At 40.0% G+C, this 13,668-nt stretch overlaps 1 protein-coding gene across 1 annotated transcript in view; it reads left to right on the top strand.

Moving 5' to 3' along the window:
• Positions 1-13,668, top strand: part of C6 (complement C6) — a 112,171-nt gene that overhangs the window by 15,625 nt on the left and 82,878 nt on the right. The window contains exons 5-6 of the mRNA XM_075543013.1: positions 743-884; positions 9,376-9,514. Coding sequence (XP_075399128.1) covers positions 743-884; positions 9,376-9,514 — 281 coding nt within the window. The remainder of the gene's footprint in view (positions 1-742; positions 885-9,375; positions 9,515-13,668) is intronic.

Genomic DNA, 13,668 nt, shown 5'->3' with positions numbered 1-13,668 from the left:
AGTCAATCCTCTCCTTGTTTCTGAAATTCATATATAGGAATCATAGCATGGTCTTTAAATGCCTGACTCCTTCTGGTCAGTTTTGAGATTTATTCAGACCATTGGGTCTAACAGCAGATCCTTGCACACATAAAATTAGAGTCTTTTAAATAAGAACCTTAAGTCCACCATTCTAGATCAAAACAAATTCTGAACCTACTGTTAATTTTCTCAGCACACCCTGACCTGGATCTCTCCGGCAAGTTTATAGTAAAGAGCATGGGATTCTACAATTAATTTTCTTTTTTCGAGACAGTCAGCACATTCTCCAAAGCTCACTGCCACAGATTAATTCTGATTCATAGCCATCCCATGGGACAGAGTAGAACTGACCTTCTGGGTCTTTGAGGCTGCAAATCTTCAAGGGAGTAGAAAGCATCAGCTTTCTGAGAGAAAGCAACAGGTGGCTTTGAATTGCTAATCCAGTGCTAAGCAGCCCAGTGTGTAAGCCAAGATGCCACTAGGTCTCCCATCAGCACAAGAGTGACTAAATAACACTGTGGGGAATCTTGTCCTCTTTTTTAAAAGAAAGGAAAATGTCAGTCAGAAGACTTCATTTCCACATGTCCCTAAATATCTATCAGAAATAATCAAAATGTTCTTTAACTTTAATCTAGACATTTAAATCAGTTGTATTTTGAATGCACAAATCCTTTGTGAAGTGCTCAATGGATGTTGATATTGTTTGTCTTTTCTTGACGAGGCCGCTGCATTGCCAGCAAGTTAGAATGCAATGGGGAAAACGACTGTGGAGACAATTCGGATGAAAAGGACTGTGGGAGAACAAAGGCCGTATGCCCGCGCCTGTATAAGCCCATCCCAAGTGTGCAGCTCATGGGCACCGGGTATGTAACTGCTAGTCATCACGTGTGAGACAGCCAGGCTCCGAAGAACTAATGGGTTAGAAGCAGCAAGCAATGAAGCCACGAGGCCTGTCATTGACTCTGCTCTTATTACAGTCGTCAGCCCTGTCCCTGCTAAGAACTACCGTGCACAAGTGGCTTGTGATCTTACTGCTGGTGAATCCAAAAAGCAGCATTTGCATGTGTATCTTGTGCTACACAAAGTTCGGAGCCCTTTATACACATGATCTTTTTCATTCTCGTGCCATCTCTCTTTTGGATATCGCTCTCATTGGAAGCTCAGAACTCCCAGTAATGACAGGAATGCTCATTCTGACAGCTCTGGAGTGGATCCGACTGAACTGGTCCCGGCTGGCTGAATAAAACCCATCAGAGACAGGAGCAAGTGAAGAAGGCAGTTTTCTCAGACGTTGACCTGTGAGAATGTAGACAGGAAAAGCCTTAAAGGAGCACTCCCAGGCCGACAGGGGAGAGGCAAGCCCGGGCTAATCATAGGAGCCAAAGGCAGAAGAGCGAGGATGGCCGGCATTTTTTTTTTTTCATGTGTGTGGGAAAAAGCAAGTTGGCATGACTCCAGTCACCAAAGCTTCTGTGAGGCCATAATTAGGTCAACCTTGTGAAAGGCAGGCGGTGAAACTTGAGCTGACACCTAATCCTACATGTTCGGCTGTCCATTCAGGGGACTGAGCTTCAGAAAGCTTACATAACTGTTTGAGTCTACCAAAGAGTAAATGAAAAAGAATCCAAAGCAGCCATGAAAGTTCAGGTTCTTTCTATGTGTGTACTGACTCAGAAACACCATTCACAATACAGAGGGGAACATCCTGGAGGAAGTTTCAGAAATAGCCCTCAACCCTCCTCCTTCTGAACAGTGCGCAGAGCTTTGTATTTCAGGACTCTGTGTTCATGAGGGCATTGGGGTTTGGCAAGGGATTGTAAATTAATTATACTAGGTGCGTGTCTTGAAATATTTACTAAGCATAAGCTAAGTCATTGAAGCAGAAGCGATCCCTGATTGAGACATAAGAAAGTTCAGTAATGGTAGCCCCTGTGGCCTCCTCCAGCGGTCCTGAAGGCATCTCCCTTAATTTGTCGTTGGTTATTGCTTCATACTGGACTTTTATAAAATTGATGTATTTAGTTATGCTTCCAGATTGGCATAATCTGAAACCTTGAAGCGTCAAAGGCAAAGAGCAGAAATTGTAAGCACAGTTTTACTTGATTTAGAATACAAACCAGAAGCTACTGAACCAAATTCAGGAATGCCAGTAAAAGGAAACAACTATTAATCTGGGTGAATTTGTTTTTTAAAAGCTGGTCCTAGGCCAACCATAGCCAAATAATTTAACACCTCCGAGTCTCAGTTTCCTCCTCTGTATATTGAATGGATATAAACTGACTTGAAAGTCTATATAAGAAGTCTCGATTAGGACTGAATCTAATGAGAATTCTTCAACTTCATCTTCTGTTTCTCAGTGTAGAGATATATATTTCTTATTTTTTTCCCTGGAAACATACTTCAGGTCTCCCACTGACAATCATGTCTTCTAATGTTCTAGTTGGTGAGAGGCGATATTGTAATCTTATCTCTGGCTCAGCTGGTCTAGTCTCTAGTGTTACAGATGGCAGGACCACATGCTGTGTATGCTTTGGCAGAAGAACCATGTGGCCCTGTGCCACACAGAGCTGTTGTCCCAAGGATTCTCAGAAATGAGCACAATCCGCTGGCTCAGGACTGTCGTCCTCTTCTCCCCTCCACAGGGATGAAAAGTTTCACACGGCTTACTGGAATCTCTTTACTTATCTACTGACTTTAGAATCCCTGACCTCACCAACACAGTTCCACCCACAAAAAGCAGCTTCCTGAATGGCTGTCTCTTTTTAAAATGACATCTCTCCAAGATACAACTTGGAGCCTGGAAATATAAAGTATTGAGAATAGTCTAAACAATGTTGAGCAATAATAACCAATAATGACAAAGTCACACTTTTTGATTTGAAAAGACTTCCAAGCTATAATAAATAAGACAGGTGCTACTGGCACAAGGATAGACCTTTGGATCAATGGAATAGAATTGAGAATTCAAAGCTACACTCCTTCTTTGAACATTAAATTTCACATGCTACTAGGACCTTTAAAGAAAGAATAATCTGTTCAACAAATCATGCTAGAAAAATTATGATTCACATTCATAAAGTAAAATTTGACCATTTCCTCACACCTTAACAAATATTAACTCAAAAAGGTTCATTGCCCAAATGGAAAATCTAAAACTATAAACTCTAAGAAGATACAGAGAAAATCTCCATGGCTTTGAGTGAGGCAAATCTTAGAAATGCCATCAAAAGCATAGATGATAAAAGGAAAATAATTAATTTACAGGTGTCATAGGCATTTAAAACATCTCTGCCTCAAAGAACACCATCCTGAATTTAAAAGACAGCTCACATAGTGGGAGAAAAATATTTTGCAACATATATCTGATAAAGATCTTATAATCAAATTATGTAAAGAACTTTTCAAAACAATAAGACAACCCAACTAATAAATGGATAAAGGATATACAAATGGCCAATAAGCATATAAAAATATGCTCAACATGATTAGTCATTGTTGTGGTCCTTTTAGGTGACATCGAGGTATTTCTGCCTCTGAGCAGAATCACACACTGCACAGTCTTGGGCCATCCTCGCCGCGGTTGATATGTTTGAGCGCATTGATGTAGCCGCTGTGTAAAGCCATTTCATAAAGGGTCTTCTGCTCCTCTTAGCCCCTGGTTTGCTAGAACGTCTTTCCCTAGGGATTGTTCCTTCCTGAAAACACGTGCCAACTCTGTGAGACGAAGTCTCACTGTATCCGCTTCTAGCGAACATTCTGGCTATACTTCTTCCAAGACAGATTGGTTTGTTCTTCTGCCAAGCATTATTATTTTCAATATCCTCTGCCAGTGCCATGTTTCCAAAAGCATCCATTTTTATCCAGTCCTCCTTATTCATTGTTCATATGTCTCATACAGATGAGGTGACTGAAAATATTGTGGCTTGGGTGAGGTTTACCTTAGTTTTCAATATGACATCTTAACTCTTTAACACTTTTAAGAGGTCTTGTGCAGCACAGTTGCCCAATGCAATACGTCCTTTGATTTCTTGACTGCTGCTTCCACTCATGCCCATTATGGATGCAAGTAAAATGCAATCCGTCATGCCTTCAACTTTTTCTCCAGTGATGAAGATGTGTTATTAGTTGTTAGGTAAATGTAAATCAATATCACAATGAAATAACATTTCACACTAAGTAGAAGACTTAAAAAGTGAATGATAACAAATTTTATGACAATGTAGAGAAATTAAAGCCTCATATATACCTGATGGGAACGCAAATGGTGAAGCCACATGGGAAACGTTCGCAGACTTCAGAAATTCACGTAGCGTTATGATGTGACTCCATAATCCCACCACTTAATTACATACCCAAGAGAATTAAGCACCCACTGAGCACACAAAAGTTTGAATCTGAATGTTCTTACTATCATTATTTACAATAATCATATATATAAATAGCCCAAATATCCATTAATCAATGCATAGATACGCAGGATGTTATGAAGACATTCAGTAGGACATTGCTATTACTTGCTGAATTCAGCCAACCGGATGTTAAAATGACACGGTCAGAGTTCTTTCTGTGGTGCTGACTGGGCAGCTAGCCAGTGTGGGAATCAGAAATTACATTCCTTCCTCCTTTTTAGTGTTCATCTGTACAACAGTGTTGTTATGATAACATTTTGAAATAATAAATGACCTAGTGGTATATCATTTTAATACTTTAAATGGCCATTAGGGCAGTGTACCTATTGTTAAATTATTTTACTCTACTTGTTTAGCTCCTTGTGGGAGTCACAGTCTCCATCCTTCTTGTCCCGAGTCTTCCCCTTGCGCACAACTCTTCTGCGTCACCAAGAAGGGTGTCCTGTTCCAGGACCGGTCTCTCCTGACGACATGTCCAAAATGCGTGAGGCAAAGTCTCACCATCCTTGCTTCTAGGGGCATTCTGGTTATACTTCTCCTCAGACAGATGTGTTTGTTCTTCAAGAGCACTTGAATTCAAATGCATTGATTCTTCTTAGGTCTTCCTCCTTCAGTCAGTCCCAGCTTTCACGTGCATATGAGGCAGCTGAAAGTAACACCGCTTGGTCCAGGTGCCGCGACCTCAAAGTGACATCCTATCGTACCATGGGACATTATTCAGACTGAAAAGGAATAAAGTTCTGTGTTAGTGTGGGTACACAAGGGAAAGAAATCCATGGACACACAGGTGTGTATAAGAAAGAGATTTATATACAAGGGCAATTAAACATTGATAAAACATCCAAGCCCAGTCCAGCTCAAGCCCATAAGTCTGATATTAGCCCATATGTCTGATACCAATTTATAAAGTCCTCTTCAGACTCATGGAACACATGCAATGACACTGAATGTAGAAGATCACAGGCCAGTGGGTAGAAAGGCTTTGGATCCAGTGGCAATGGAAACATCTCAGCATTGGCTGGGGTCTCTGCATGGCTCTCTGCACCCAGGGCTGCATCAGGGTCAGTCCATGTGTCTTGTCAGCTGCTATGTCTTCCTGGGTGTGTCAGAGAGAGAGCAGTGTCTCCCACCTCCAAGGAGGAAGTACTGGATTTCCCAGAATCCTCAGAGAATGCCATGCCCACACAGAGGCCTCATGGGCTATGATCTGGTTGACAAGCTAGACTCCACCCCTACACTCTTAATCCTCAAATTGACAAATGATGATATATCTGCCACAAGTACTGAGCCACACTGCAACAGGAATAAATCTTAAAAACTTGTGTTTCAGGGTTTTAAAGTGGTCTTTGTGCAACAGAGTGTCATTGGATCTCTTGCCTGCTGCTCCCATGAGCATTGATTGTGAATGTGAGTAAGATGAAATCCATGACAACTTCCATCTTTCCTCCATTGGTCACGATATTCCCTACTGCTCCAGTTAGGAGGATTTTGATTTCCTGTACATTCATTTGTAATCCATACAGAAGGCTGCAGGCCTTGATCTTCATCTGCAAGTGCTTCAAGTCCTCCTCCCTTTCAGCAAGCACGGTTGTGTCATCTGCATGTCACAGATGGCTGGTAAACCTTCCTCCAATCCTGATGCCACTATCTTCTTCATAGAATCCAGCTTTTCTGATTATTTTCTCAGCATGCAGATTGGATGAATAAGTACTGTGAGAAGACAGAAACGTGAAGCATACCTTCCTTGATTTTAAACCATGCATGCAGTATGCCGTTGTTATTGTTCACACAACTTCCACTTGATCAATGTACAGGAGGATAATGAATTGTTCTAGAACTCCCATTCTACTCAGACTCTCCACAGTTTGTTATAGTCTACACAACTGAAGGCCAGACATCCTTAACAAAACACAACTGAACATCTTTCTGGCATACTCTGCTTTCAGCCAAGATCTACCTCACATCAGCAATGATAACCTTGGTCTCGTGTCCTACTCTGAATCTGGCCCGAAGCTCTAGCAGCTCCCTGTCAAGCTACTGCTGCAGTCTTTGTTGGATGGTCCTCAGCAGATTTTGCTTGCTTGTGATATTCGTGATATTGCTCTGTAACTTGAACGTTCTGTTGGGTCACCTTTCTTAGGAATCGGTGCACATACGGATCTCTTTCAGTCAGATGGCAAACAACTGTCTTCCAAATTTCTTGGCAAAGGCTAGTGAGTGCTCCCAATGCTTCATCAGCTTGTTGAAGCATGTCAGTGGATATTCCATCAATTCCTGGAGCCTTGTTTTTGGCGAATGCTTTCAGCGTAGCTTGGACTCCGTCCTTCAGCGCCATTGGCTTTGATCGTGTGCTCTGCATTGAAATGCCTCGATGCTGGCGAGTTCTTTTAAGGCGAGTAGTTCTGCATATTCTATAAATCTTCTTTGGATGTTTCCTGCGTCGTTCAATGTATTTCCTGTAGAATCGTTCAAATTGGCAACTCAAGATTTGAATTTTTTCTTTAGTTCTTTTCAGTTTAAAATATGTTGAGTATGTCCTTCCTTTTTGTTTTCTAACTCTATGTCTTTTCACGTTTCATTGTAACATTTTACTTTGTCTACTGAGCTGCCCTTTGACAATTCCTATTCGGTTCTTTTAAAAGTCTTATTGGCCCATAATCCACAGTCACACAATTCAATAGTTTTATCATATCAAGGAGAGTTATACAATCATCACCACAGTCAATTTTAGAACATTTTCTTCTTTCTTGTACTCATTGTTATTAGCTCTCTATTTCCCCAGCCTCCCCTGCAAGAAACCATTAATCCAGTTATTGTCTCTATTGATTTACCAATCCTGGATTTCATTTACCAAAAAAAAAAAAAGGACACAAGGAAAAAGACAAATCAAACTAAAATAATAACAGCAACAAAATAAAATAGGGAAAAGCTCAATGGAAAAGAAAGCTCAAAATATTAAAAACTGCAACAACTTTAAAGTGGATCAAAGGGATATCAAATAATAAGGCATTAAATTTAAACATATCTACATCTTCCATAATCCACTTTCCAGAGCACTCTGCTCTACAACAAGGTTGGTCACATCCCTCGTCTAGGGTGAGAGGGGATACACTGGAGGCCTCACTCACATGTATTTCCTTGACTTCGTCTTTTCTTCCATTTGCTTTAGCTACTCTAGTATTGAGGGCAAGTTTCCGAGTCTTTTCTGACATCCATCTTGGTTTCTTCTTTCTTTCCTGTCTTTTTAATGTCAATTTTTTTTCTTTCTTTCTGTATGATGTTCTAGATCATACCACCCCACAACTCATGGGGCCATCTGTTATTAGTGTTCAACAAGTCAAATATGTTCTTAAGATATTCTCAAAATTCAGGTGGGATATGCCCAAAGTCATATTTTGGTTCTCATGGCCTTGTTTGAATTTTCATCAACTTGAACTTGAACTTGCATATGATCAAGGAATGATCTTTTCCTCTGTCAGCCCCTAGCCTGGTTTTAGCTACTGCTATACACAACTTTTTCATTCTAATTGCTAGTAATTGTCAATTCATTTTAATTTCATGTTTGGTCAATTTCAGACTGAAGACTTTAGTAAAATACTTCAATTCTGGCATCAATTTCATTGGTAATTGATGCATAAATTTGAGTACTAATTGTATTGAGTGGATTTCCTTGTAAACAGATAGCTATAATCTATCACAGACAGCATTAGGCTTCAAGATAGACCTTGAAATGTCCTCTGTGATGACAAATGTGAAGACATTCCTCTTGAAGCTGTCATTACCAGCATAGTAAACCATATGCCTTTGATTCCAAATGGCCTGTCCCACTGCCATTTCAGCTAGTAATGCAAGGACATCACTCTTGATGCATTCCATTTCATTTTTGACAAGTGCTAATTTTCCTAGATTTATACTGCGTACATTCCAAGTTCCAATTACTAATTGATGCTTGCAGATGTTTCTTCTCATTTGATTAGTGCTTCATCAGCAAATAAAGGCCTCAAGGACTTTACTGTCACACACTTTACTCTCTTTATGTCATTATAGTTTGCTCGGCTTTCAGAAGGCAGTTCTCCATCGGTCGTATTGTGAGTGCCTTCTGTCCTTAGGGGCACTTCTAGCACGATCTCTGACAGTTTTCTGCTGATATTCCTGAGGTTTTCAATATCTGAAAATATTTCTATGCTATGTATAAAGTTTTCAGTGGATAATGCATCTGAAGTTGAAGAAACTTAGTTTCAGTCTGTAGTAATTATCAGTCTTAGTCTATAGTATTTTAATCCATAATAATTATTATAGCTATTATTAAAAGCAAGATTAAAACACTGTTGAAATGTTTTGTTATCAATTATCTATCAGAATTTTAAAATTGTATTTATTAAAGCAAAATTGGCCCTAAATAGCATTTACTTTTGTAGCAATTTAGTTCATAGTTTCCCTGAAAGCTTGTGCTGTCTTCTTAAACCATAAAAAAACTAACTCGAATTTTTATTCCATATTGAAAGACCCCCAGATTAATTGAGAGTAATAAGGAGAACCTAACCAGAGTTAGCCCTGGTGGACCAAGGTTTACGTATTCATCTATGCACTGAAAGAAAGATTGTGGATTCCAACCCATGCAGTGGCTACATTAGATACAAAACTGATCATATTCTCCAGTAAAGATTCACAGCTTAGGATATTCGATGGGGCAGTTCCATTCTGTCTTACCTGGTCACTGTCCATCAGCTCCTCCATGGCGCACAATAACAGTCAGAGGTAGATGGACTGAGTGTGGGCCTCCACGCCTCTCTGGATGATGCCATAAGCTAGAAGAAAAGGATTTCTCTTTCACTCACTTGTCATAGTCAAAGTTGTCTAGGAGAGAAATGCATTTTAGGTAACTGGGGTCACTTTTAAAGATTTCTCTACAGCTATTCACTCTGGAAAATTCCTTTGTGTCCAGGTTTCACTTTCTGGCAGGAGAGCCCCGAGGAGATGTCCTTGATAACTCTTTCAATGGAGGAACCTGTGAGACTGTCAAAAGCAGCAGAGCGAGTAATCCATACCGTGTCCCAGCCAATCTGGAAACTGTCAACTTCGAGGTATGACATCCTATCATGATGGCAACACAGGACCAGTGGTGACTCTCGGATAAACTTCTTGAGAAAAATTAGTGACAAATGAAGGGACAGTATGAAACAGGACCAGTGGTGGCTCTCAGTTAAACTTCTTGAGAAAAATGAGTGACAAATGAAGGGACAGTATGAAAAGGTAATGAATATTTATAATCACCCATTAGGTGTCATTTAATCCTTCCCAAAGCAAAAAGATCAGTGTTATTCTCTTTAATTAACAGAAATTGAGGTATATCATACTGGTTCTCTTAAATAACCATAAATTTTAAACATAACAAAAGACCTTGGCTTCTAAAACAATCAAGATGAGTCAAATGATAATGAGGGAACTTCTTCCCTTCTTTTGTGTTTCATTTGTTGATTATGTTTTAGTTTGGGTTGTTGTTTATTACATAATGGTTGTTTATTACATAAATGGTAATGAGCTGAATACGACATGCTCCCTGAGTCTCGGATGGTGTCTTACTCATGAAAAGTGCTAGCTGCTTCTTAAACTATCTAATTATTAAATTTGTAATAAAGGAAATGAGGATATGTTAGTAATGGCAACATCCATGGACACACATTTGACATCAGAAAAAAAATCAGAAGATCTAATAGTTCCTGCCCTAACTTCTCTGTCAGTTTGTCAGACTGTGGTGGCTTGCATGTTGCTATGATGCAGAAGCTATGCCGTATGGATGTCAAATGCCAAAATGTCACTCAAGGTAAACAAGTTTAAACAGCTTCCAGAATAAGAACAGACACAAAAGAAGGAATAGGCTGTCCACTTATAAAGCATTAGCCACTGAAAACCTTTTGAATCACAGCAAAGCACTGTCAAAGGCTGTGCTGGAGTATGCGCCCTGTAGGTTAAAAGGCACTCAAAATCAGACAAGGGCAGAGCTGCCTCCTGGAGACCCAGTTGACCACAATGCAATGGATGGAAAGAATTCAGCTTTCTGGACCTTTATTGATGTAAGGGGCCTGACTCAAATGAAACCAACAGTGGCAGCATCCACGAACAACAGAGAACATAGAAGGTTTACAGTCTGAATCTACATAAATTAAAAGTCATCAAAAATACCAGAGACTGCATGAAAATTGATATTTTCAGTATTGTGAAGCTGAGATGAACTGGTACTTGCCATTTTGAATCAATTGTGTGGTTTAATATGCCAACAATGACAAAGTCAAGAGACTTGTCATCACAGTCCTTCCCAAAAGGAACATTCTGGGATGGAGACGCATGCTAGCTGTGATGTGCCTGCTGTTGGGACGTGCCCTCAGATCAGTTCTAATAGCAGAAGAGACGCTGCCTGCTCGGTGCCATCCTCACTACTGTTCTTATGGCTGAGCCCATCAGTGCAGCCACCGTGTCCATCCAAGCCGTCCAGGGTCTTCCTCTTTTTCACTGTCTGCCTACTTCACCAAGGACTGCTTTCCCTTGACATGTCCAAAATACTTGGGACCAAGCTCTTGACCTTGCCTGTAAGAAGCATTCTGGCTGTACTTCATCAGAAACAGATTTGCTTGTTATTTTGGCAGTCCCTGGTACTTTCAATATAATTTGAGTATTCTGTCAGGTCGCCTTTTTTTAGAATGAGTACAAATATGGATCTCTGCCACAAAGTTGTCCAAGAAACTGTCTTCCAAATTTCCTAGCATAGATCAGTGAGTGCTTTCAGGGCTTCATCAGTTTATTGAAACATTGCAATTGGTGTTCCATCAATTTCTAGAGCCTTGTTTTTAGCTATATTATTATTCCGTGTTGAAATAATATCAATACTTTTGTAAAGAAGTCTAATTAATACATTTATTATTCAGATGTTTTCACTAATCATAAAAGCTAGTGGTGAAGAAATGAAAGATGTCTACCAATGTTTTTAGTCTGAAAGAGTTCAAATACAGTCAAGATGTATTCACAATCTTGATGATTGGAATGTGAAAGCTGGAGACAAAGGAGATGAGCCAGTAATCTAAAAAGAAGGCCTTCATGATAGAAAAACAAAAAGCTAAGGATTGAATGACGGAATATTTCAAGAGCAAGGACTTCTTCACTGCAAATATTTTTTCAGAAACACAAATGGTGACGGCGTACATCGATTTGGCCAGATGGAATACACAGAACTCAAGGTGACTACACCTGTGGGAAAAGAAGAGAAGCTCATTAGCATCAATCAATATCAGGAGCTGACTATGGAACAGACTGCATCAGTTGCTCATTAAGTGAAGTTTAAGAACATGAAAATAAGCCCATCAAAGTAACATATACCCTTGAATATATCCACTTGTTCTGAAGAACAGATTTGTCATATAAAACAGAAATCTCAAGAACAGATTTGTCATATAAAACACAAATATATGATGAGTCTGGGACGACAGCAAGAACAGAGCACCTACATGGAAAAAGCACAAGATGATCAAAAGGACAAGCAAGCAAGAAACACCCAAAGTAGGTGTTAGAAAATACTCTGAACATTGCTCTTGAATGTAGAGACGCTAAAAAAAATTAAAGAAACAATGATGTAAAAAAAAAACTTCCCAGAAAATTTCAAAGGGCAGCTAGACAAGACAGTGGAAAAAATTATAATGAAGTGTGCAGAGACCTGGAGTTAGAAAACTGGAAACGAAAAACAGGCTCATCAAATCTCAAAGTGACATAACTGAAGGGAAATGACACGCTTCAGGGTGTAATCTTGAAGGATTCCATGGGAAAAGTACTGAATGAAGTAGGAAGTATGAAAATAAGATGGAAAAACTGGACAGTTTGTGTGTTACCAAGAAGTAGTACAACCATTTCAGGAGGCACCACATGATCAAGAACCAATGGTACTCAAAGAAGAAGTCCAAGATATGCAGAAGGCATTAGAGAAAAGCATTGCCCCAGAAATCGATCAATATTGATTCCAATGTTCCATCAACCTCAAGTGCTCGCTCGTCTATGCCAAGAAATTTGGAAAACTACTACCTGGCCAACTGATTGAAAGAGATTCATTCTGAAGAAAGGTGAGGAAACAGAATTGGAAAATGATCAACAATATCATTACTATCACATGGAAGTGAAATTTGCCTTAAGATGGCACAACTATGGTTGCAGTAGTACTTCCAAAAGACATGCAAGAAATTCACGAAAGAAGGGGAGCTGGCAGCAGGGATCGGATTGCCTGTGTCAGAAGGATCTTGGCTGAAAACCAAGAACACCAAAGCGATGTGCGCTGGAGTCTTGTTGCTGTTGTGAGGTGCCACCAAATCGGTTCTGACCCTCTGTACAACAAAACAAAACACTGCACAGTCCTGCACCATTCTCAAAATCATGCCTATGCCTGAGCCCATTGATGTAAGCACTGTGCCAGTCCTTCTATTTGATGTCCCTCCACTTTACCAAAACTAATGTCCTTCTCCAGGGACTGTTTTTTGTTTTTTTTGCTGAGAGTACAAAGGGGTACCCCTCAAAAAATTGAAAAAAGCTCCGCCGGGTGGAGCTTTCATAGTACATATTTTTCCTGCTAGGAGAGCATCAAGCAACTTACTCTGAGTTAGTGTACCCAGTGGCATCCCCTGGGAAGGTTCTCTCTGGTCACAGTGAACTTTTTCATAAAAGCAGTTTCACTCGAACCACTTTTTTTGTGATGGCTGCTTTAAGATAATAGTGCGCAGCTGGGAACTTCTGTTTCCTGCTCAGGAAAAAATGGTGCATAAACTTTTGTGATGTTAAACCCAGATTACCAGAATAGTGCTATGGGAAAAACTCAAGTGTATGAGTGATTTTCTCATTTCAAAAAGGATGAAAAGTCGATTGATGACAAACCTCATTCTGGATGTCCACCGGTTTCCTGAATGGACAAAAATATCAACTTGTAGTGCATTTGGAGTTTATTCCAACAGGTCAGACTGTTAATCAAGCTTTCTATAGGGGTTCTGAAAATATTGTGTAACACTGTGGGACCAAAAAGGCCTGAATTGTGGGGATTGGCTTTGCCACGACAATGTACCTGCTCATGGAGCAATCTCAGTGCGCCAATTTAGACCCAAACCAGCATGCCTCTCTTGCTCACGCAACTTACTCACCTGACCTCGCTTCCTGAGACTTTTGTTTCCTCGAATGAAGAGGGCATGAAAGGACTATGATCTGATGATGA

Source organism: Tenrec ecaudatus, chromosome 2 (genome assembly GCF_050624435.1).
Source record: "Tenrec ecaudatus isolate mTenEca1 chromosome 2, mTenEca1.hap1, whole genome shotgun sequence".
NCBI classification, from domain to species: Eukaryota; Metazoa; Chordata; class Mammalia; order Afrosoricida; family Tenrecidae; genus Tenrec; species Tenrec ecaudatus.
The sequence above is the reverse complement of the archived record's forward strand: the minus strand, read 5'-3'. Positions and strand labels throughout refer to the sequence as shown.